Source organism: Pieris brassicae, chromosome 7 (assembly GCF_905147105.1).
Source record: "Pieris brassicae chromosome 7, ilPieBrab1.1, whole genome shotgun sequence".
Classification (NCBI taxonomy): Eukaryota; Metazoa; Arthropoda; class Insecta; order Lepidoptera; family Pieridae; genus Pieris; species Pieris brassicae.
In genome coordinates this window covers 10,123,624-10,150,770 of record NC_059671.1, presented here as the reverse complement: position 1 = coordinate 10,150,770, position 27,147 = coordinate 10,123,624, and the positions used below count along the sequence as shown (strand labels likewise).

Genomic DNA, 27,147 nt, shown 5'->3' with positions numbered 1-27,147 from the left:
ATTAGATTCTCTGTCTAAATATACGATTGTAGTCAATTTACAAAAATCACTTCAATAGTATGTCGAAAATATATGTTATTTCTTTTCACTTATGGACATCCTCTGTAAGCACCAGATGTTCATGGATCACAATGATGAGCAAAATTTGGTGTGAACACAAACCTGTTAGGCGCTAAATGTGTTGCCTACGAAACAGTCGCGAGTTGACGGGGATCAGTGAAATAATTGCTTGTATTGACGCTGAGAGCAGTGTTGGCCTAGTGGCTTCAGCGTGCGACTCTCATCCCTGAGGACATAGGTTCGATTTTCTTTTTATGTGCGCATTTAAAATTAGCTCAAACGGTGAAGGAAAAAACCGTGAGGAAGCCGGCTTGCCTTAGACCCAAAAAGTCGACGGCGTGCGTCAGGCACCGAAGGCTGATCACCTACTTGCCTATTAGTTTAACAAATGATCATGAAACAGATACAGAAATCTGAGGAAAAGACTTACAAAAGTTGTAGCGCCATTGATGTATTTTTTATTATTGACGTTGAGGCTCCACTTAATGTACTATGACGAAGATGGCCTTTATTGACAATAGTGTAAAGCTATACCCATGTCCCAGCTACGTGTCCAGTACACACACACACAGATACGATATAAAATATCTTTAGAATCTCTATAAAAATGTCTTATTGGTTGTCCATTTCACTCTGAATATAAAATTTATATAATAACAATTTCTAAATAATGGAGTAATCTGAGTGATTTATTAATTTGATTACGATTGTTACAAAGTAATATATAAAATTGTCGTGTCCCGGTCTTTGTGATCGGTCTCTTCCGAAACGGTTCGACCGACTATGAAATTTTGTGTGCGATGTGTAGTTAGGTCTGGGAATCGGATTTATTCCCCTAAATGTTGAGGGTGGTCCACCACAAAATAATATATTTTTAATTTTAAGACAAAAAAAAAATATAACCCTTAATTTTAAATTGTTAATTAAAAACTTATGACTTCAACTCTGAGTTTTATATAGAGAAAAATTACAGAAGACCCTAAACATTTATTATAATAACACCAGTTTTTAATATAACTGCTATGATAGACCACCGTCTTGAATCATTTTCTCTTTAATAAAGCTCGCCTAAGACAATTTCACGGCTTAGATCCTATATTAAAAACAATTTCCAGCAAACATTTCTTTTAAACCAACCAAATTAAATTAAAGGTAACTTCGTAATATAAATTTAATAAATAAATGGTGCAGGTTCAGAACACTACAGAGACCAAGATTTTTTTCTATTCTGTATTTTTATAGTTAAATATTTACGTAACTCAGTCATGTTTAGTATACCTTCAGATTATAAGACAAATTAGCAGTATATATATATAGTAAATACATATATATGTATATGTATTTACTCAATCAAGTTACAAAAATAATAAAAAGTGCAATAAATATACATCCAAGATAAAATACAGTAAAAATACCAGTATTTTTTGCAACCCAACGGATCAGGTACGAGATAGACACTTAACAATGCTTTCTTTAAAATTGATCAGCCTACTACTATATATCCAGCTCCGGATAAGTACTGTTCACTCTGTTATAATCGCGAAAAATTCGAAAGAGAGCTGCCTGAAACTGAACGCCTAGGTTTCTTTGTGCAGACGTTTTTGAATTTGGAAAATTTTGAGTAAGTAAAAAATGCTTCAAAATAATATAAAAAGTATGGTATCTTTCATGCATCTTATAATTCATTTTATATTTTTTTGTACAAGTAGGAGTTCTGTGTTTAAATGTGTATACTGTATTTAGCTTTAGTGTATAATGTAATTGTTTAGATATTGTATAATTTACAACAGGAATTATATTTTTTTTAGTTAAAAGTGTCGCATATTTTTCTATTAACAATATAGATAAATAAAGTTGTCGTGTTAATCTCGGCGTGACGGCATCCAACACGCTCTGATTGCGTTTATACACTTGTCAATTTCTAAGGAAATATTTCTCCGGATTTAAACATTTTACATGCCTATAAACTTTCCACCTTTATATTGACTTTACCAATTGAATATCAATGTTGGCCTTTGTGTAAGGGCCTTTAAGAAAGGAAACAATTAAACTTGTCTATCTAATTTTTTTTAAGTAATAGGAGGCAGGAGGCTCTTTTGATCTCAAGTGATACCGCCACCCATGGACACTCACATTGCTCGCAAGTGCGTTGCCAGTCTTTCAAGAATTGGTACGCTCTTTTCTTGAAGGACCCCAAGTCGAATTGGTTCGGAAATACTTCAGTGGCAGCTGGTTCCACACAATATATTCACGTTTGGTTATTCATTTACTTTGTATTTTACTATTTTTATACCAATGTATAGAGGATTGGCAAGCTTTTATAAAAAAAAAACGTACATTGTTACAAATATATATTTTTTTCTATTTTGTAAATAATTACCCAATATTTTGGATTTAAACTTATTGTACGGTTCCTGGGTCAACGGGATGCTTCAAATAATAGAGATTTATTGATTTACTCTATATTTACCACTCGCGTGTTACAATAGAATATGAGCGAAATAATGACGTGCTAATTGCTATATACCGAATGAATACAATTTAACAGTCAAAGAGAGTGCCTACGTCTGGCTATGCTCTCGGGGTGTAACTCCGACGATTTGGGAAATCGTCACGCTTATAAGTGATCGAAATGTACATCCATGGCACGTACAAACATAGGAATTTGTCAAGCTTGTAAACGAGCAAGAATGTACGAACCTTGGCACGTACATAGGGATCATCACGCTTATAATTCTAAGATAGCCTGAGTGAGCAAAATGTACAGCTTTGGCTCGTACATACTCCCCCAGGCAAAAAGTGCAAGATGAATATGTAGTGCTTTACAAGATGAATCCATTACGTGCTTAATAGTCTCTAGGAGGTACTTAAAGTCTCTAAACTTATGCTAACACTTCCTACACCAATCCACGGCACTATCACTAACACTAAGACCTATCGGAGTCCGGTCCCGGGTGGGTTCTGTAGAGCCCATTGCGAGACTGGCTGCCACTGCTGCTGCCAATGCCGCTATCGACGTCTCCTGCTGCCCATCAATTGTTTTCTGTATTGGAATTGTTGCTTGGCCAGATGGTATCTGCTGGACAGGTGCTACCGTACCTGCTCGACGAAACCTCCGCAACAATAGAATCGCTCCTACCACGACGAAGATGCCCAAAATAGAGTATAAGGCAATATACTGATGTACGTCGTGAAATGTCACACTACTAATTATGGGAGCCTCCTTTCGCATATCTTCCAGATCCGTGCCTATTTTATCAAGACTATTAATTGTGTAGTTGTTTTTTGAATTTTCAATAACATCCGAGGATAAGGACACATTTATCATATTATTAATTGAATCCATATAAGGCGAATAAACCATTGGTCCAGTCTTGAGCACATTCTGATACTCGTTATGAGCATAAATGACACCTTTCTTGTTGCGTAACATGCAACCATGACCTATGCTTATTAATCCAGTCGTATTTAATTGTTCTGCAGAAATTTGATCGCCACACATAATATGTAATGGACACCGATCACAACAAAAGTATAAATATGTATTCTTTTTATTCAGGTCAATCCACTCGTTATCGCATGGCATTTTCTCAAACTGACATTGCTTTTTCATTCCTGTCTTACATAAGCTATCTTCTGGTTTCATATTATAAAACAGTTTAGGTAGGTTACAATAATAAATATCGGAATAATAATCACAACTTGATAGCAATTCATTTTCTGACATCTGTATGTATGAATTTTTTTCTTTGTTTATTGCGACGAGATCTGAAATAGGGACAATTTTGACCATCGTAAGTGCGTCACTCTTATAAGGAACAGAAATCACATTATAGATTTCAAAACCATCTCGGCTGACAAGCGGAACCGAGATTTCCAATATTAATTGCTCATAAAGCATCCTTGCCTTAACTCTTAAAAATTTATATATATTGCCAAATTGTTTTTGACTATTATTAATTGGCAAAGAAAGATCTGTTGAAATATGATTGGATATTATATTTAATTCCCTGCGTAATTGTTCCGACGAAATAAGGTGAAAATTAAATCGACCATGGTAAATATCGGTGATGGTGTCAATCAGATACTCCTGCATATTCCTTAAATTAGCAAGTACGTTTGTTGCTGAAATGCTGTCAAGAGTAAACTGAGTAATGCGCTCTAGTCTATTGATTTCAGTGACTTGAGTAGTAATTGCCTTCTTAACTTCATTTGCGTGTCGATTTATTAATTTTCGTAAATTATAATTTTCTTCCTCTGACCGCTTCATGAGATTGTACTCCGCTTCCAGAACTGATGTCTGATTTTTCCACAGGTTTGCCAAATGCTGCTCATTCTCTTTAACTAAAGAGATATCCTTTTGATATTGTTCAGCGAATGATTCGTCCAATACTCCGAATAAGGAGTGTGCCGCGTATCCGACACCGTTGATAAGGCCGCGCCGACGCCGCTTCGAGCGCGTGCCCGGGTGCTGCGTAAGCAACACCTGATCGTAGTATTTGAGTTCCTCGAAGCTATGACGTAATTGATTCATAGTAATTTCGCAATGTGTTTTTTCATCGAGGGCAGAACACATGCCTTGTAAAGTTTTATAATATTGTTCGAATGCCTTTTCACCTTCCCAATAGGGTTTCATGTCATAGTAGACAACGATTCTCCATTTTTCCTGAATTAATTGCATATTACTTATTTTGTCTAAGTATAACCCCTTATTATTGTTGAATGTACTTATATTATAATTTTCCGGATGCGTAGCTGATACGTATGTTAAAAAAAATATAAACGAAAGCATTATCGCTAAAACGTTACCGAGACCCTTTCGTAGTATGGGCCGTGGTTTTGCAGATATGTTTGATTCGTTTTCGGCTGCTTCTTTACTGCTGTTCTGCACTGGCAAGGGACTTAATTTGACAATTGGCCGTTTGATTACTCCGTTCTTTGTCTTTAGCGAAACTACTCTGACGATATTATCAGTGCCTGGATGTAATTCTACAACTCTGCCCATAGCCCATTTTCCGGGAGGAATATTCGCGTCGTGAATAGCGACCAAGTCTTGTAATTTTAAGTTTTCTCGTGGTTTTTGCCATTTACTTCGAGATGTCAATGTAGGCAAGTATTCCGATTGCCACCTCTTCCATATGTCTTGGAAAGTTTTCTCCACTAAGTACCATCTCGTTCTTAAGTCATTTTCGGTGGGCAATAATGAAAGTGTAGGGCCCCCAGTTAAGAAATGAGCTGGTGTTAGAAAATTAATATCCTCCGGATCTTCTGAAATTGGACATAGAGGCCTAGTATTTAAACAGGTTTCTAACTGCGCTACGAGTGTCGAAAGTTCTTCATATGTGAATTTTTGATCCCCGATTACCTTCTTTGTATGAGCCTTTAAGCTTTTAACAGCTGCTTCCCATAATCCGCCAGCAGAGGGCCATGCAGGTGCATTGAAATGCCAGTTTATTTCCATATCCGTAATTGTGGTGGCAAATTGTTCTTCTGCGAATACTCGTTTTAATTCGTCATACCCGGAGTCAAGTACACGATTGGCACCAATAAAATTTGTGCCATTATCACTATAAATATGTTCCGGAGTCCCTCTTCGGGCCGCCATTCTTTTCAATGCTGCTAGAAAGGCCGAGGTGGTTAAATCAGATACTACTTCTAAATGCACTGCCTTTGTAGCCATGCATATAAATACGGCTATGTAACCTTTTGTGCACTTGATTCCTCGTCCTTTGCTACCTTTTATTAGGATATATCCCGTGAAGTCAACTCCAGTATGCTTAAAGGGTCGCGCCGGATTACACCGAGCTTCGGGCAAGTCGCCCATTATTTGATATTGCATCCGAGGGTTGTTTTTAACACATGTTACACATAATCTCAATTGCCTCTTTACTGCTCTATTACCGCCCACAATCCAGTACTTCTGTCTGATAAGTGATAATGTTAGGCGAGGGCCGCCATGAAAGGTAAGCTTATGCGCTTGGTCTATTATTAAGTCAGTCAGCCTACCAGTATGTGAAATTATAATGGGATGTTGCATGTCTTTACTAATGAAGGCATTTCGCAACCTTCCCCCCACACGAAGAAGGCCATCCTGTCCAAGATATGGATTCAATGCAATTAGTGTACTTTTATTAATGCTCTCCTTTCTTCTCAACTTTTCTATCTCATAGAAGAAGTCGTCTTCTTGTACGTTGCGAATTATCTTCCGTTTCGCTTCCTTGACTTCAGCTAATGTAAGGTATCGTTCCCTTTTATCCTTATTTCTTGGTAAAAGCCGTAATATCCAAGCAACTATCCTGATTGCCCGTGAGAAACTACTGCAGTTTTGTATTATTCCCTTTACTGTGTTATCTGTACCTTGTACTATATTAACTAAATATTGATTTTTTTCTTCTTCCTTCGTAAAATATGACTGAGTTTCCTTGTCATTCCTATATAAAGGAAGCCATGATGGACCATTCCACCATAAAGAGTGCATTTCAAGTTGTTTGACGGAAATACCACGACTGGCGCAGTCTGCGGGGTTTTCCTCTGATTTAACATAGCGCCACGTGTTTGACGGCATATCTTGAACAATTTGCTTGACTCTGTTGCTTACAAATGGCTTCCATTTCTCAGGCTGTCCCTGTATCCACCCCAAGGTTACCATGGAATCCGTCCAACCGTAACATTTAATTTTATTATACCCTAAACATGCTTTAACTTTATTAAACAGCTTTGTTAATAAAACCGCTCCACATAATTCACCTCTCGGAATAGAGATTTTTCCTTTAACGGGTACCAATTTTGTTTTGGCTGCCACCAATGAAACCTTGTTGTTTATTCGACAGTAAATAACTGCGGCATATGCTTTATTTGATGCATCACAAAATCCATGTAGCTCTAATGTGCTGTCCGGACTAGTTTGCAACCACCTCGGGATCCTTATTTTAGAAATACTTAGTTCTATTTCTTCTTTAAATTGCTTCCATTTTTTCAAAATAGAAGTAGGGATTTGATCATCCCACTTAATGTTTTGCTTCCATACTTCTTGAAAAATTATTTTCATAGCTGTAATTGCAGGAGCTAACCAACCCAGTGGGTCAAACAGCTTCGATATATCTGATAGAAGCGCTCTTTTGGTCGTCTTATTCGAGAAATCAAATGACGATTGAAACATAAAGCAGTCTTCTTTCGGGTTCCAGTATACCCCTAATGTTTTTGAAATAAGATCTCCTTTAAACGTAAATATTTGCTGGTTTTGATCTCGGTTAATTTTTTCCGAAATCTCTTTCAGTATTCTTGGTTCATTGGAAGCCCATTTTCTTAAAGTAAAACCCCCTGACTGCAACAAATCCTGTAACTCCGTTACCATGCTGCATCCTTCTTCTATAGAATGGGCCCCATATATTAAGTCATCTGTATAAAATGCCTGCTCTGTGATTTCCGCTGCCCGTGGAAACCGAGGTCTTTCATCCATAGCTAGCTGTTTTAAAGTCATCATGGCTAAAAAGGGCGCCGCTTTTGTGCCATACGTTACGGTTGTCAATTCATATTCCTGTAACGGTCGACCTTGTGAATTTCGCCAAATAATTCTTTGCATTTTCCGATCGCACTCAAAAATGTCAATATTTCTAAACATTTTCTCCACGTCTGCGGTGTATACATATCGGAATCTTCTCCACTTTAATATAAGGGATTGTAAGTCTTGTTGTAGGTTGGGACCTGTATACATTACGTCGTTTAAACTAAGTCCCGTTGATGTCTTTGCTGATCCATTGAATACAACACGCAGCTTTGTAGTTTCCGAATGTTCCCGGGTAACACAATGATGAGGTAAGTAATACCCAATCTCCGGACCCTTGTTTTCTATGAAAGACATATGCCCTAAGTCTTTATACTCATTTATAAAATCCTTATATTGCCTTGCAGTTTTTGGCTGTTTCGCTAATTTCCGTTCCAGGCTGTGAAATTGTGCTACCGCCATTGGTTTGGACAGACCTAAACTTTCCTTAAAATTATCTTTTAGCGGAAGTCGAACCTTGTACTTTCCATTTGCTTGGCGCAGTGTTGTTTTCTTATACAACTCAAGACAATATTGGTCTTCAGAGGACACGACGGATGGGGACTCTTCAATGTCTTCTATTTCCCAAAATTTCTGTAAATCTTCAGTGTTATTTAGTATTATGTTGCATTGATATGACTTAAGTTTTCCACATAAGATCCATCCAAATCGTGTCTGTTGTGCTATTGGTTGTGAAAGATTTTCCCCTCTTAATATTCCACTCATCATAATTTGGGCGTAGACATCGGCCCCAAATAATATGTCTACTTGACTACTTCTGTTAAATTCGGGATCTGCCAATTCGATGTCTTTGATATATGGCCATGACGGCATATTAAAGGAGTTATTTGGCAATTTGTGTACTAAATTATTCATGATAAAAACTCTTGTTTTTAGTGTATAGTTAGTATGGATAGAAGTACAGGTCAATGTAACCTGACCCTTGATTCGTTGTGTGTTTTCCCCCACTCCTGAGATAACACCATTGCAGCCTTCCCTCTTTAGTTTCAACAACTGTGCTGCCTTTTCGCTAATTATTGATATTTGAGACCCCTGGTCAATAAGTGCGCGCATGAGGTAAGGCTTTCCATTAACCCCTAACACTTTAATTTTTGCGGTAGCTAAGAGGACTTCTGAAAAATCCTTAGATGCCGTATGTACCCTTTTTGAATGCTCCCTCGTATAATTACTATTTTGATATTGAAGCCTGTTTGTAGACGGGCGATTAGGTGAATTCGAACTATTTAATGCATTATGTAACCTTGTATTATGCTTCTGATAACAAACTCTGCATCTGATTTGTGAAACACAATCCTTGACATCGTGGTCACATAAACAATTAGTACATATCTGTAATGCTAAAACTGTATCAAGCCTTTCTCTATGATTCATAGCTATAAAAGATTTACAATTAAACGTGACATGATTAGCTGTTTTGCATATTTTACAGTACGTGTTTTTAACAATATTGTCATGGCCTCGATTACTCACTTGCGATGACACGAATTTATTGTTGATCGGCTTATTATTAGACCGATATTGATGTTTTGTAACAAGACTCTGCTGAGGTTTGTTGCTTGTTGTTTCCAAGGCAGTAAATGTTTTTTCCAGGAAATCAATTAAATCTTTAAGCACTGGTAACTCTTTTGGATGCTTTAGTGATGCAATATATGCTTGATAGGTGTCGTAATCTAGTTTTTGAGACAGAATATGAACTATAATGGTATCCCAATGCTCTACACAAATCCCCAAATTTTTGAGCCCATTCAAGCATTCCAAAGTGACATCGTGAAGTCTTTTAATTTGCCCCAGGTTGTCCTTTTCAATCTTTGGAAGCTGCATAAAACTATTTAGATACGATGTTAAAATATGTTTTTTGTTGTCATATCTATTTGTGATAATTTTCCAACATGCGTCATAATTCTCGTTGCTAACTTGCAATTGATTTATAAGCCTCTCTGGTTCCTCTCTTAATTTTGATTTTAAATATTGCATTTTTTCTGCGTTAGAGAGGGTTGAATTTTTGTGGATAACTTGTTCAAATAAGTCCCGGAATGATACCCATTTTTCAAAACTGCCGTTAAATATAGGTATTTCTATACGGGGAGTTAATTTTTCATTTGGAGTGATAGAGTGCAATTTGTTATTTATCTCCTTCCTTTTGCGCCTATATATGGCTCCCTGTTCGTAATATTTTTCTTGATATTCGGGGAAAGTTCCCGCGAGCTCGGCGTCTATTTCTATGTGATTATTATAAATCGCGTCCCAACGCGACCTCATTTCCTCTAATTCTGCCACGAGTTCCCATTTTTCCGTAATGGAGTCTATATCACATTCAATTGAACGGTGATCGGAGGACCTAAAAAATGCCTCCTGCTTGCAGAGCAGATCCTTAATCCTTTGGGAATACCCCTTCTGCTTGATAGTATTAATACCAAACCCTTGTTGTTGCTGGGCCGATTCTTGTCTTTCAGACGTTCCTTGCTCCTCGAACTCGCTAACGCTAGTGCTGGCCTTAGGCTTTTCCATTCTTAGTAAAATGTCCTGGTAGGCCTGACTCAATGTTTCCTTTATTGAGTGGTATGATCCCTGGCTTTGTTCATATTCCATTTCCTGAAAGTACTTATGATCCTGGCTATATTCTATAAGCATACGGTCATGGTTGCATTGAAATTTGTTCCATAATTCCTCCAAATGCAACAGTCGACTTTGAAAGTAGTCGGGATTTCTTTTTCTATCTGCTCCGTCCTTTTTGTAGTTATTTGTTAATTTCTGAATATCTCCCCATACTCTTAGTTGGTCTTGGTATAATTTATCCATAATGATTTATTGTATCCAATAAGATGCCCCAGTCAACAATAAATGTTGTTTTAAAAGTGCTGTATAACGTGCCCCTATTCGAAAGGGATTGCAGTTATTATGCTATAAATCTAATATTTATCAAATTTTATGCGCTCAAACAATTGGAAAGGACTTACTGTACCGACCGCTGTCGCTTGCCTCTCTATGTTGCGCTTGACGTCCGTCGCCTTGTTCTCGGTTGAAAGGACGCCGATATATATTGATCCGTCTGGATTCTTGAAAAAGTTGGGAGAGGGCTTACTGCAGTTTACCTCTCTCCGTTGAAGATTGACGTCCGTCGCCTTGTTCTAGGTTGAAAGGACGCCGATATATTTGGACTAGTCTGGATCCTTAAAAACGTTGCTCTCCTCTTTTCTATTGATGCGGATGATGGTATTTGATTTGCTTGATGACCCAACGAACCAGCAGTGGGATGTTTTTCCACGGCGCCGATCTTCAGGAAAACGGAGTAAAACGCGAACGCGATCAACTGAACGCGAAAGACCCGCTATTCCCGGATAGCTCGAAGGACCAAAATGTACGGTTCCTGGGTCAACGGGATGCTTCAAATAATAGAGATTTATTGATTTACTCTATATTTACCACTCGCGTGTTACAATAGAATATGAGCGAAATAATGACGTGCTAATTGCTATATACCGAATGAATACAATTTAACAGTCAAAGAGAGTGCCTACGTCTGGCTATGCTCTCGGGGTGTAACTCCGACGATTTGGGAAATCGTCACGCTTATAAGTGATCGAAATGTACATCCATGGCACGTACAAACATAGGAATTTGTCAAGCTTGTAAACGAGCAAGAATGTACGAACCTTGGCACGTACATAGGGATCATCACGCTTATAATTCTAAGATAGCCTGAGTGAGCAAAATGTACAGCTTTGGCTCGTACACTTATATTTACCTTATCACTTCAGAAAAAGGCAGATAAATCAATCAGAGGAACGAACAATGTACTAATTAAGAGCAACATTAGGTGAAGTGAGAATCCTTTCAAAATATTCAAGATCCTCGTTTCCATAAACATGAGATTAACTAAAGGCTTGAGGATTAACAAGACTTATGTTTACTTATCCTTTCGAGTAAGACAGCCTTAAACCAGCCCTTAACGTAGGTATTTATCATGTGCCATGTAATGTATTTAACAGTAAACGTTAAAATAGTAAAGGAAATCACTATCGTTTTATAATACTTTTGATTTCATATGTAACGGACGTCCGTAATAGTTGAAGCGTATGTAATGTCTTTGTCTAGGTTTATACTGGGGCCAAATTATTTCTTCGTCTAAAGTCAATGATAACTTTTCACGAAAACGAATTACGATATCAGGTCCTTCTAAAACGAAATCATTTGTTGCGTTCAGAAACAATTACCTTTGTGTTTTATAAATTTAATGTTTCTCTGGTAAATAACCTAAATAGGCCTCCGGCAAGCTTTAATAAGATGTGCTTTAATTAACAAAAAACATTTTTCCACTAAGATAGCTTTTCACCGAGGATCAAACCAAAAACATACTCAATCAAAGCTTTACTAACTAAGCTACGGAGATAGTTTATACATGTCTGTGTGTGAAGTGATACTGACTTCATAAAGGGAAACCCATGAAAGAGACTGATGAGCTAAATAATTGAAGTCAAATCAGTGACTCAGGATTTAGTACGAAACATGACCCTTCACATAATTTATTCAATGTTTGAGTTAAATTCATTTTCGCTATATGAGTCTAGAATGTAACAAGGGTTTGGCCTAATTTGAGAAATCAGCTAAAGGTACATTGATATCAAATTAAGTTTGACGGTTTTATTAATAAATACCTTCTCATCTTCAAGTGCTGTTCTGTGGTATCACGACAAGTCGTGAGTGGAAATTGGATCGAGGTCGAAATACTGTTACTATATTGTTTTAAATTTATTGTGTCCACCGTCACTTTTGCTCCAGTATTCCTAGAGTCTAACGGATTGGAAGATATTATGACTTCTTTGATTTATTTTATGTTTACGGTACGAAAACGATGTTTTATTATAGCTTAAATGTAATAAAAATGTTGGATCCTTTAATACGGAAAACGTTTCCTCGCTGTATTGCGATACTTATTATTAATATTTTGTGCTTAATTGTTGAAAAATAAACCAAGAAAACCAAAATTTGTTTTGCCATTGGATTTTACATTAATCAATTAAATAACAAGATCACACCGGTATCGAAAAATTTCCGCACACGCGAAAACATCTGATCTGGTTATCTGAAGAACTATTCCGTTCATTGGCATTTTGTCTAGTATACTACACTATACTATACTATTTAAAGATAACTTAATATACTCAAACTGTTCCATATATGTATGTGTATGTTGTTGCCTTACTTAAGATTAAATAACTGTTAAAATGAACATCATCTACCATTTGTCTAAATAATACGAAGATAACCTAAGCTAAACACTGCCCAAAAAATATATTTAAAAGATCCTTACTGATTTATTTGTTTTCTACAGTGTAATTAGAATAAATGTCATCTTATATATCAAAAATCTCTGCAACCTGCACTACCAACCCCAGCAACCCCACTTAGCACAAATGCCACAGACAATAATAGAAATGAGCTAATGTAAAATTACTAGCCACAGAGCTAATGTCTTTTCAACGGCTGTTAATAGTGATGTGAATTGTTCACAGAATAAAATCGATAATTTTATATGGATTTAGTTAACATTGTCTGTAACTATAAAAATATTACACGAAACAAACTTATGTTACAAATAAAATAATGTAGTTAACACCAGCTTAATAAGCTGATGCGTGCGTATTTACGGATCTGAAGAAATTAACCAACCTTTTTTGGAATGAGTTCAAAGAAGATTCACTAATTACAGTTTCTGGAAGCCTATTCTAGTCAACCACTACTCGATTTGGAAAATAGTTCTTTAAGGAATTTGTATTACATAGAGTGGTCTTCTATTTTAGAGAGCTACCCATAAAAGTGTGTTTTCACATAAAATAAAGAGCTTCGAAATTCTTGGGTTATATTAGATTTAATGCATATTAAAAAAAATAGAATCAATAAGGTCAATATTTTTTTTATTAATCTCTGGTATATAAGCATTTACTAATTGTGTAAGATGTCTATCGTGATTAAATTTTGTTTACATAAGTATTATTTCAATTGAATTAAACAATTCGCAAAAACTTTCCGAGGACGAACATTAATTATAATCCAATTAAGGTAAACTAAATAATTTTAAATTCGAAACGATATAGTTCGATTATCATATTGACAGTTGTAACCTCAAGTGTCACCTTATATTCACTTTCATTGAGGCTTGTGAGTTTTCGTTAGGCTTGGTAAATTAAAGAAAACTTCTTTAACACAGAGAAAATGGAATTAATCACATGACAGAAATTAATCAATCATCAATATATTGAAACGTGTAGTACTCGTAGACAAAAGATTATATCGATATTTTAGGAACAACACTAGGCCAATTTCGGCTACGGTTCTAAAAAGCACCTCATTAGATATTTATTTGCCTGAACGGCTTTGCCTACAGTACAGTATCTAATGAAATTTTTAACTAGGCAGCATTCACTTTGATTTATTGGTACTTGGAAAGGGAACGAGAAAAACTAAAGGAATTCGCTTGAGCCTCTCGCTTTTAATGAAAGAGCTTTAATCTCTCAGGTTTTGTAAAGATATTTTTATAAATAACATTAATTTTTACAAATAGCTTTAATATATCTGTTACTGTTAAATCTGTATTTCTATACAATATTTATAATTATATACGTAAAGATAAATAAACAAAATATCATAATCCTTTTAAAACATCATCTATGCCCGATGGTATTAAATTAAAATTTCTAATAAGCTCATTTTCAGCTGTTCAATTTTCATTTACATTAAGTTAAATTGCAGTATCTTTTAAGTTTCGCAATAAAGCGTCAATAGCCAGGAAACAGCGATCTAAATAGTCCGTAGTGTGACGCATTGCAGATCCGAACTCCGCGCAATCACTGAAATCAGGGGTAATGGCTTGAAAGGGCTTCCTTAAAAGATAATTTTAGCACTCGTATCGCGACATGCTATATATAGGTTTAGTACTTTTAAATGTCAGACATTTAACTTTTTAAAACGTTAATGCACTTTCACTGGGCCAAAGTCATCATTTTAATAGATTGTTTTATTGAGAAAAATTTGTCTATAAGTAATAAATTGCTCCGAACTTCTCGTTTTATCATTGAATATTCATGCTAGGTCTCACCTATCTACATTTCAGAACCAATATTAGATTCATAAGGCTCTCTATAATGTGTACCTTGCTAAAGATGTTGACCTAATTCCGCACTCCTCTGCTTCAGTTCATTTCTTTTAAGTAATAATTGTTAACTTGTTGTTCTGCGTTTCATTAATTTATTTCTTATTAATTTTATTATCTTGTATGTTTTGTTCATTGTTATAATTAGTTCTATGATTTTATGAATATTGTATTGTCTAATTTGTTTTCATGTTTGCTATCATATATGTATATATATATATATATGCCTCCGGAGTGTAACTAAATCTAACGAAACTAACGGATATCCATTCGTAAGATTCTACGGGAAGGTTAGTGACTTATTCAACCAATCAGAGCGCACATGCCGGTTTGCTTACTTATTATTTTACACTTTGTTCGGTTTATCAATTTGCGAAAATGTGGTCGTAAAATAATACAATGTAACTCTTGTTTAGAATCATATGAAAGTTATCCTATAAATTTCCTATGAAATTTATAAACTTGCGGATGACATATATATAATAATTATATCGTCTCTTTCTGATTATATTAAAGTGACGATTCTGTTTATTTTCTGATAAATAAGGTAAAGCAAGTATTTTTCATTTTATTTCGGACAATCCGACCGTCGTCGTTCGACATTACCTATGTTACTTAAGAACAATTTAAAATTTAAGTGAGAGAATTCGGACCAACTAAGTAGATTTTGAGTTTATTTATTACAAATTAACATTATTTTTTCTTCCCTAAGTGCTACAAGCTTTTACCTGTTGCTTTCACATAGAATCCATAAACTCAATTGCTGAGTCATAAGCATCATGCGTGATGGAGATTGATGATGTTTATCGCTTTTGTGTAGTAGTTAATGTACTTTTTATTTATAAAGGGGATTTTTTCAGAGTTATTAAACTCACCCCTCTTAAGAGTCTGGATGAATAAAGAATAAAATATGAATTTTGTTATTCTGAGCTTCATTAATTTGTCTTTTTAATTTTATCAAGTAAAACTTAGAAGTAAGAAAAAAATCATTTTGCATTCATTGCCTTTCGTTTCGTCTTAGGCTCCTATTTCTCCTGTTCGTATTGTTTTAAAAATATGTAAAACATATATTTTTTTCTATATTCAATAAAATAAGCAAGTTTTTTTAATACATACCTATGTACGTAGTAAAATAATAACTGTGTGGTCCATAGCTCGTCTTGATTGTGTTGTTCACTTTAATCTAAAGGAACGTGATATTTCTTGGGTGGCAGCACACGTCCAGTGACAGATAAATCATTACTAGAGTCTTTATTAGAAAGTGACCTTGGGGCGTACGTAGAACTAACTATATAGATATAATGAGTAAACACAATTTTATTATTTGTTTATATATTAATACTTAACATAATATAATTGACATAATTAATTGGTGGCCTAATCGCTTTCAAGCGATCTCTTCCATGCAATCACTGTTAAAAAAGAAAAATGAGATAAGGTAAGCAAGAAGCGTAAAAATACATAAAGTTAAAACTAAAATAGGAACAAAAAATAAACTAAAAAGGAAACAATATGAAAAAGAAAAAGTGCACACGAATCACGATAATTTAAGATCAGTCTCACATCAGTTAGTACGAAAGTTAGGGATACGATGTGGACAGGTAATGTTTCTACAGAAGAAATTTAAAGGAAGATAGAGAAGGAGCTCAGTGAAGAGGGACGGGAAGTGAATTACATAGCCTCACTGCAGAGACTTAAGGATTCGCCAAGAAAGGAAGAGCTACGTGATGGGTTTTTAATGATATAGTTTTCGGAAACGAATAAGCTCTAAAAGTCTCAAAAATTTGAAATCGTTTTTGAGGTAGAAAGGAGTTTTAGGATTGAACATTTTATATTATTTTATTATTATTAAGTAGTAGAATAGGTTGAGAGGCACACACTTAAGCCACAACTACAACACTGCTCCATAGTGAATTATTAGTATTCACAGTTAATGCAATACGTATGAAATCTCAAAACTATTGAGCAGATAAGTTTTCGCGTCTAAATCCTTCATTTTTTATAACTTCTCTTCCTGTCACGTCCACATTTGAGTTTGGGGGCAAGATCCAGAACTAAGAATTATCGTGACTGTCGCTAATATATCTGAGTGCTCGATTCCTTCCACTGTTTTTGATAAATATACAAGAAAAAATCATTAGTCCGGTATTCGAACACACAATCTTTGGTAGTCAAACTTGGGTACTATGATAACAATTTACCATCATTAATCTTCATCTGTCTCTGTATCCAACTACTCTGCTCTATAGCTCATTCCTTTTCCTTTCATTTGGCCTTGCACACGCGTTAATAACATTAAATTTAATACAACTGGACTGTTGGAAATAACAGACTAGGTACCTTCAACTATGTAACTAATAATAATAATAATTAACTTTATATAAAATAAAATACGGTTCTGATAAACTGGTTCGGGCAGGATTGCCCACAGTCCTATAAAAGTAAACTAGTTCCTGAGATAAGTGCGTTTAGTCTAACACAGCTTTATAATATTGATGACGTATTATGGTTACTGTAGCCATTAGCGCTGAAATACTGAGTATCAACCCTTCATCAAATTGTCTGACAATCTGACAAGCTGAGAGCGAAGAATGGAAAATTATTTAGCGGTACCGTCAGCGGTTAACCCGTAAAAATGATCGGAAATATTTTTTTGAATTAACTTTTAGTACATATTTTCCAGTGGTACAATTTTTCTTAGCAGTGTTCGCCTAGTGGTTGTAGCGTGTGACTCTCATAGTAGTGTAACATTAGTAGGTTCGATTGCCGGCTGTGCAGCAATATACATACTTTCTATGTGAACATTTAACATTCGCTGCAACGGTGAAGGAAATCATCGCAAACAACAACCTTAGACCCAAACATTCGATGCTTGATGCACAGGAGTCTGATCACCTATTTTCCTATTAGGTTGACAAAATGATCATGAAATAGATACAGAAATATGAGGCCCTGACCTAAAAAGCTTGTAGCGATTGATTAAAAATAAATGTGGATATTAAGGGATCCTATCTTTAATAAATCAACTTGGTATTAGAAGTATTACGTGTTAATTCAGTGTCCATCGAAGCGTTCTTACATATTACCCATTTCACTAAGAGATAAGATATAATAAATGTTTGAAATCGATACAGTAAATTTGAATTTATTGTGTATCCTTTTAAATTATAAAAAGCCACAAATCATACACATTATAATGAATTGTTGTCAAATGAATAAACATATTTTTATTGTATTTCTTTGTAACTTCGCGAGTCGTCTAAACGTCTAAACCGACTTTATTTAATACAATAATTCTTACATTATGGACATAAAAATCCAATATCACTTGGCTTCACTTCTAGGATACCTAACCTTAGCCTCAATTAGTCTGACTTTGAAGATGATATTGTTTTTATTGGCATGACATTGAACTAAAATATTACTGTAAGTTAAATCACACTAAAAATTAATTAGAAACTATGTTTGATTAAAGTACATTGATAGCAGACATATTTGTCTGTTGAATGTTCCTTTAACGTTTAAAACCTTTGAGGTTGCTTCAAGATGTATAAAGTAATTTTGAATACTAAAATATCCTAAATCAAATATAATGTACACGATTATAGCTCTCGGCATACTGAGCTGTTTCATATTCATTATCTTGGTACAAACGGCCCAAATAAAATTGTTTCGTAAGGAGTCAACTCATTCGATATAATCTCCAAACCCGTCTTTTCGAAGGAGATAAGCAAATCCAATAGAATTTTATTATTACATAAAATCGCACAATCACACCCACCTCAACCAATAAATTATTAGTAAATTGATGTTATATTGAATTAGTGAACATAATGTTCTTCATATCTATCTATATGTTCTATATATATCTTAAAAAAGGATTTGGATTATCAATAAACTGTTAAATATATAATATTGATTGATAATCATCACAAACTTTGTAATACTAAGTTTCAGACTCTCACGAACTTAGACTTAGGTCCATATTCTAATTCATACCTCAAGTGACAATTTCATCTTGATGGCTTTCAAATATGCCAAGAAATCGTTACTAAACGGCCCTAAGTTTATGAGACGTATATTGCGCTGAGTATCAACCCCTATTTTCCCGAAGGTCTTATCAAACGCATCAACTATTAAAAATCAAATCAATGAACGTTATTTTAACCCCGTAAGAGAATAAATATCGGATATTATCTGTTAAAGGTCAATTAATTTGACTATGACATGTTCTCTCTAATTCTAACATTGACCTATGACTCCGTATGTTTACTTTATACCAAAGACAACAGAAGTTTTATGTTAAGTTTTAAAAATATTTAAGATATTTTGTTGTTTAAAGTCATATCAAATTGTTTAGTATAAAGTAACTATTGCGATTCACTGGGAATGGATGTAAGGACATTTCTGTTGACATCCCCAGGTGCCGTACTGCACTATTTAGTTCGTCGTTGTATAAACAAAGAGAGAAAACTCCTAACCCATTCCATTTTTCCTTAGAGATTATAATATGGGTACATTTAAATGACGGTTAATTAGGCAATTCCTGGACAGGCGTGCCCTCCAAAAGGCCACATCTCACTTAACATCAGGTGGGATTGTTGCCGTCTGTTCAGTTCTGTATACAAAATAAATCTGCGCTTGTTCTTTTGTTATTTATATATAACCCAAAACGAGGTTATTATTATCTGGTACTGAACCTACTACATGTTTTTTAAACCTTAAGTAAATAGTTTTTATTCAAATTATTATTAATAAAGAATTTAAAATATTTTATTTATTCAAAATAATATTTAAACTAAGACGAAATATTCACACTGAATAATTTAGAATAGTGTGTCTTTAAGACAAGGTAAAAAAAGAGCGTACCAATTCTTAAAAGGCCGGCAACGCAGTTGCGAGCCATCTGGCAATGTGAGTGGCCATAGGCGGTATCACTTAACATCAGGTATTCCTCCTGCCAGTTGCCTCCGATTACATAAAAAAAACTTAAAATGTAAATGAAAATAACTTAAATTTGGAAAATTACTTAAATTTCAAATTTCTAAGAATAAATATATATTTCGTATACCCTTTAATTGTAGGATCTAGCCTCAAATCTCATTCTACCTACTGCTGAAAAGACGCCAGGAATTTAATCTTTAGAAGATGTTATTCATAGTTCATGCATTCAGAATTTTTAATTACTTTTTTTGCAGTCGTTCCAGCTCTATTGTACAACGAGTAGTGATTTTAAATTAAAATAGCCTAAGGCTTTGTCCTTATTTCATGGTTAGTATGTTTCATAACGACTTTGAATTTTTAATGGTACCGTAAAAATTACTTTGAACAAACAATTTGTTCAAAGTAAAAAAAGCCTACGTTATAATAATACCCTACATACTCATTTTAATATCACATTGTTTACTTGTTTATACAACAAGTATTAAGTTATTGGACAATAACGAGGACATACAGTATCCTGCGTGACTTATACCCTAAGCTTTGTATTCTATTCCAGGTGAAACGATAATTGTTGTGTTAAAGAAAATTCCTATAATCTCCCCGAATGCAAATGAATTCATTCCCAAACCATGGACTAACTAACGTATTTATATGAAGAGACAAATCATTAACAATTAATAAGTGTGATTTAGTGTATATTCTGTAGAGAAGGTCCAAATACAGAGTGTATTATAGCACACACTCTTTCGCATTATCATACATTCACTATTCGTAAGGTCTTACATGACTTTTGTTTGATTTTAAACAAAAGACGAATTTTTCATGCATACATGTAGGTACTACGGAATAATTGTTGTCTCATTAGCCACTCAGGGGCTATTGTGAGAACTATTTTACCATCAATTTTTATTTCTTAATTTATATGTAATCTTACATCTATACAAATACATGTTATTAACAACAACTTAATATTTTAAAGAAAAATACTGTGACTTCTAAATAAAGTCAACGTCTTCCCGCTTCCTTAAATTCATACTCGTAGCTTCCTTGGTAAGGTGGGAAATGTCTACATCTTCATAAATTGTATTGTAGTAGTTAGCTAAAACCCGAAGCATTGGCGAATTACACAGATAATCTATGCTCGTGCCTCCTGCACATGGAATTTCTTGTCGCAACCAATTTTTGTAACAAAATTTATTATTATTTCTAAGTGACTATTCCTACGAGAGGATTTTAAGGACACACAGGAGAACACAACACAAGATAATTTAATTCACATTCAATTCACATCTTAAATCGAAACCTACAAGCGTTAAAAGTCATAACTTAATTGCCATAGTAGTGTTTTCAGAACAAGCCGCCAGTTACTTTTCCATTACGTTTTTGCTGAATATTCGTCCATTACGAAGTTTGCTCGTTACTATGGCTTATTTCATTTCGCCGAATATTATTGGAACAATAGAGGAAATACATATACGAGTTTCATAATTTTCCTGTGGTATGTGGTAAAAATAATACACAAGAACAGAGTGTATTACTAGAGACTGTAAGTAGTCTTATTGGTCACTTTCTTTTATGTAAATTAGGTTATACTTAAATTACTTATTAGTATTAAGTTAGGCTAGATCCAAATGTTAAATGATGTTTTACTGCAGAGAAAATAAAAAAAAGAGTTATATATGAGTGACTTACCGTAAACCTTAACTTATTTCATCTTGACATCGATGTAAACAGATATGTAACTTCGTGTAATTTTGGAAACTAACCACTGTATAATAATACATTCTCCATGATGTTCTCTCTTAACAAATTTTACCGTTTTTTAACTCACCAGTCTCCTTTCATCTCACCGTAAACGCAATTTGACTGAAAAAGACAAAAGTGCACTTTAGTGACGAATAAGTTTATTAAACTGGTATTTTTATGCTTGAACATATTACGTACTTACTTGTCGAGACCTACTCGATTCCGAGACTAGACTTAGACATCATCAAATATAGCTCTAAGTATCGATTTTGAGTTTGAAATCTTCAGAGTTATTCAGAGTGGTATCAGCTATGAAAACCATTAAGAAAATAAATAAATTAAGTTACATACACTCGGAGAAGTCAATAACAAATCGTTAAGTTAAGTAAGTTGGAGCGTTTTGTTTTTAATTTATAATTATTAGATAATATTTTACAAATAATTAAATGGATTGTAGGCTTGTATGATAAATTCAACTATAAGCTCTTCGCATAAAGCCCTAATGCTTTAAGAACTTAAAATGTAAATTCCGACTACACGAGTAAAATAGGTCAAAAACAGTGTTAGCACGTACAAGGATGCCGCACTAATAACTCGATATTCCTAGCACCAATACATTATGCATGAGTCTCTACTCATGTGTTTACATATCGTCTTTGCCTTTACACGCTGAAAACTGTTTCATACTCATAATTATTTCTAGATTTTCCTTGGTATATGTTTTTGTGGGACCATTGAAAGGCGCCCTATACACCGATAGCGCAAGTGCCTGACGGTCAAGGATGTGATGAACTTTTCTTAAAAGCCCCTAAGTTGGGTCGTTTGGAAATACTTAGCAGCTGGTTCTATAAAATGTTGCGTGGCAAAAAATGCCTTAAAGAACGCTGTGTAAGGATTTTAATGTGAATTGGTCTATTGTTATAAGGCGACCTATGGCAGAAAGAAAACGTCGACAATTATTTTCAGAATTAAACATATTAGGTTTATTAAGCGTGGATGTTAACTTTGCATCAACTTGAAACTTGTTCGTATAGAACGCAAAGAGCATGTGGTAGAATTCGACTATGTTGGTTCAGAAGATTGACTAAATTGGAAGTAATTTCTGTTTATCTTCTTATAAATAAATTAGTGCCGCTGCAACCTTTTTAAGTCTAGGCCTCAGTTATCTGTTCATGATCATTTATTTGTCAATCTAAAAGGCATGTAGGTGATCTGCCTTCTGTGCCTGACACACGTCGTCGACTTTTTGAATCTAAGGCAAGCCGATTTCCTGACGATGTTTTCCTTCACCGTTCTAACGAATGTTAAATGAGCACATAGAAAGACAGTGCATTAGTGCACAGCTGGAGATCAAAGCTACGAGCTCAGGGATGAGGGCCGCTCGCTGAAGCCACTAGGCGTACATTGCTCTATATATCGTCTTATCTCCTTTTAAAAGACCGGCAACGCACTTGCAAGACTTCTGGCACAGTGTCTATGACGCTATCACTTAAAATCAAGTGAGCCTTTTTGTCGGTTCGCCTCCTGTTGCATAAAAAATATCTTCATGTAATCGTATCATCACGGCTCCTATACCAGACGCTAATTATTTTTTCTTGTTTCAGTGGCCACCGAGACTGTTACGGTGGACAGTCACCCTTCTACTTCTAGTTGCCATCATAGCACCCACCACAGATTCTTCTAGTAAGTGTTTTCGATAAATATTTGTAATTTTAAGCAATAGAATTTATGAAATAGATAAAAATAATTTTCGAAATAAAGTAATTTCCTTAAAATTTAAATAGGAAAAGTGATCAGGAGTATGTGCCATAAATAATTCTGTGTAAATGTACTTCGAATCCTTAAATTCCCACTCTAATAGCTGTGTCACTGAGGCGTTTGGTGACGCATCAGGTGTAATTATTCATGAGTGTAAAAAATAAACATCTTACAAGGATCAGGACAGTCTTTTGTTTCGTGCTTAAAATAATGTTTTTTCCTAAACAAGTCACAGTCGTCAATTAATAAGTACCTCCACCACCTCAGGAAGCTCATATTAAAATGCTGTCAAGTAAATATCTAAGTAAGACAAAGAGAATATCTGGCATTGAGGTGATCTGGAGCGTGCCAGCTGGCCCACTTCCGTCTTGTGAAAGCTAAATGCTAGATATCTTGTGTTTATTATCACTTGTTTAGCAGCTTCATAGATTAAAGTTCTCGCACTTTGTTGTCATGTCAATAACCAATAGTTTTACAGACGGCAAAGTACTTATAAAGATGGATTTACACATTAATAAATATAGTGGGATGTCGCTGAATTTATAATAAACAAAAAAAAATATCGTTCCTCTTATAACCAATATATAATTAATATATATTAAGAGTATCTTCAAACCCCTCAATCGGCTTTTCTTTGTAGAAATTTTCTGAAAGTAATGTTTGAAAAAAAGTTTGTTTTCGTTCGTTGAAATTTTCAACAGATTTACAGTAGGCAATTTATTGGAAAACATAATTAACTGTCCTTTTGTTTATTTTTTTTATTATAATAGGATGAGGGTAGGGAGAAAACGAGAGGCACGGGCGGTGATTGCCGTGTTTTCGACACTTTAAAAACATATTGTATCTGGTGTGATGTATAATTTTGAATTATTTCGGAAATAACTGTGTTGAGGGATATGTTTTGTCTAATCATTATTTTAAGACTTGATTTGATTTTGTTGTGAAGCTATCTGAAATGTTTTCTTCCTTTTTAGCTTTGGGAAACGCCCTCAAATTTAGATGTTCATTATTGAATGAGGAATTAAAAAAATTGTTTATGTGGTAAACGTTACCACATATAATAGGTTTTGTAGGATATACCAAAATCCTCCTGGCGCACACATTTATTTAGTTAAGTTAATGATAAGATTTACTTTAATATATTTTAGTTTTGTATTTTTCTAGTTTAATTGTTTGAGGTTCCTTTTATAAATATCCTAATATGTGCTAATTTATTTTATTTAATGTTAAAAACCCATAACATTATAATAATGGTTTTAAATGTTGTTGATTTTTGCACTATGTTTATTTTTTACAATTTTCTTCTGAGTAGTAGTAAAGAGTAGTATTTGTACTAACTTGACAAGTAGAACAAAGTCAGTAGCATTAATACTGAGCCACTAGCGGTATTTTCGATCGGGTTATTGAGTACACTGTACCAAAATAGGCCAAATGAAATTTTAAATTATTTTTCCCATACTATTTATTTTTTATTTTTCTCTCCTTGCAACCATTCGAAACACCTTGCAACTTTCTTCGGATAATAACAAGATTTTCTTTTTAGATGTCCGCAGAAGATTACGTAAGCCAAGCAAAGTCAACACATCAGTAACCAGCAGTGTCTCCAGGTCATCGGACCAGGTCATATCGGCTAGTGTAAACAGACCGAAGATCCGTGGGAGACCCACCATCGCCAGCAGAAAGTCTTCTGCCGCACTCGACAACTCCGTTGCCACTGATGACCATCGTGATAAAGATGGTTATAAGGTATGTGTGTACAAATAATTATCTATATTGTTCTGTATCTCTCAGAAAATTTGGATTTCGTTCATTTTTAACTTCTGTAATGAAAAACTAGTCGAAGCGTCATTTATGACGACAAAAAACGGTTGTCATATAATCTTTTATTAAAATAATAAGCCCTGAGTACCTCGTTTGGATATATTCTTAACTTGAAAGGGACACAAATGTCAGTGGCAAGCATAGGGAGGAAATTAATATGGGAACAGTTAGGCTAGGTTATAATATAGTAAGAAATACTTTGCCTTGAAAAAGTTCAAATTACGCAACACTCAATAAGAAATTATAAACATGTAACTAATAATCAATAAAATTGGCAAAAAGGTAAACGTCTAGCATAGCCCATACGAAACATAATTGCAAGTATGATGTTTCAATCGCCCTTATCAAATTTTAAAAAAAAAATGCTTTTAGAACTTTTAGATTTTCGTTTTACACGTTTCATAAGTCCGATTTAAGATAATTTTACGAGAGTTAAGTTCGGTGGCGATTGTTATACGGATATTCAAATATATGTTAAATGAAACTCTTTATTTGAAGTTGTATAACATGTGCTTATAACTATCATAACATTAGGGGTAGTGGGGTTGTAACGACTAACTTAACTTGTGACGCTTAAAAGTGACACTTATGGATATGATAGTAGGCGACCTATTCGACATTTTTGGAAAGAGAATGTTATATTACAATTTACGAGTGTGGGAAAAACCTAAGGTTGTGCTTGAAGTGTACGATTGCTAACATTTCATTTGCGATTCTAATTATCTACTACAATATACACAATAATACTAATGATACATAACTTTAGAATACAGGGCAAGCTTAAGAAGTTGGTAATAGAGTAATGTTGTATTATTGATGTTGTACCACATCCCATGTAACCAGTTTAACTTCATCATGAAAAAGAGACGATCCCATTTGTACACGATGTGAGAGAAAACTACTTAGTTTTCGAGTTTAAAATCAACGAACAATATGGGTTGCATTTTTTGAAGGAAACTCGATGCTCTATTGTTGGTTTTCTCTTCTTTCTCCATCAAATCCTAAGTATAACGTTCACTGCCGAATATGGAGATAAATTTGTAAAGAAACTTACATATATAGACTCATTGAACCTCAGATCTGAACATTATAGAAATACTCATTAAGTAGTAATCCCAACTGTTAAAGTCACACTGTTATTAGTTTAAAGCCAACTTAATCATTCCATTTATGGCTTACTAAATAAACAAGATTTAAAAAAAAATTGTTGTATTAAAATCCCAATTCCCAACACAATACAGAATCGTTCCACTGTCTACTTCCGATCAATATTTTAATCTCATTTGCCGTATATCGAAGCGATCAAACATTTCAATTACAAACGCAGCCTACTCGCTGATTGTAAGGTTGTCGACAATTCATTAATTTTCAAAAAGTCACGGTTTGACCTTTGACCATGCTTTATGTAAACGGTTGGATAAGTTTTATTACTTTATTTATTAAAGTTTACCACATTCTACATTGTACTAAATCTACTGCATATTTTAAAAAATCTTCGTCTAAAATGTATGACAATTGAAGTAAAACAAGTGTTTCAAAAAAGAAATTAATAAATACATAATAAAACATAACATAAGCACACACTAAAATTACCAGCATAACAGCGAATTAGGAAGAATTAAGATAAATTGTAAAATGTGACTTTCCCATTTTAAGTTAATAACGCTTTTATTAACCTTATATGCGATAATACTCTTATAACGAGTAACCAATCCACTGTGCTATAGAAAGGATATAGAGATACTGTATTTACACTGGCGTGAACCAAAGACCTATTGATGATGTTATACTATCACTATCTATGTATTATTATTTTATGTTACTATACGATTGGAGATCTCTTGCCGGTGTTGTGTTCTTATAGAAATTATTCAATGGTCAAATACAGAAGAGTAACCACTTGCGGAACTTTAACATCGTCCCTTATATATCCCTAGAAGTTCAGGCACCTCTACTTCGAATTATTGCGAATAAACACAATTTAGCTTTAAGCTTGACATATACGGTAGTGGGATTATCAATTTTAAAAAAATGTTATGGTCTCTCCTCTCTGCAAAAAATTTCTACGAAAGTCAAAAATCAAAATTATTTATTAATTTTATGT

General features: G+C 34.3%; 2 protein-coding genes across 2 annotated transcripts in view; one reads left to right on the top strand and one right to left on the bottom strand.

Moving 5' to 3' along the window:
• LOC123712637 (probable chitinase 10) overlaps positions 1 to 27,147 on the top strand; it is a 90,431-nt gene that overhangs the window by 25,172 nt on the left and 38,112 nt on the right. Inside the window, exons 2-3 of the mRNA XM_045665862.1 lie at positions 23,069 to 23,147; positions 24,766 to 24,968. Of these exons, the coding sequence (XP_045521818.1) occupies positions 23,069 to 23,147; positions 24,766 to 24,968 (282 nt within the window). The remainder of the gene's footprint in view (positions 1 to 23,068; positions 23,148 to 24,765; positions 24,969 to 27,147) is intronic.
• LOC123712638 lies at positions 2,756 to 5,781 on the bottom strand. Its single transcript, XM_045665863.1, has 2 exons — positions 5,426 to 5,781; positions 2,756 to 5,328 (listed from the first exon to the last, which is right to left on the bottom strand). The coding sequence occupies exon 2, from the start codon at positions 5,063 to 5,065 to the stop codon at positions 2,948 to 2,950; it is 2,118 nt and encodes a 705-aa protein (XP_045521819.1). The 5' UTR covers positions 5,066 to 5,328; positions 5,426 to 5,781; the 3' UTR covers positions 2,756 to 2,947.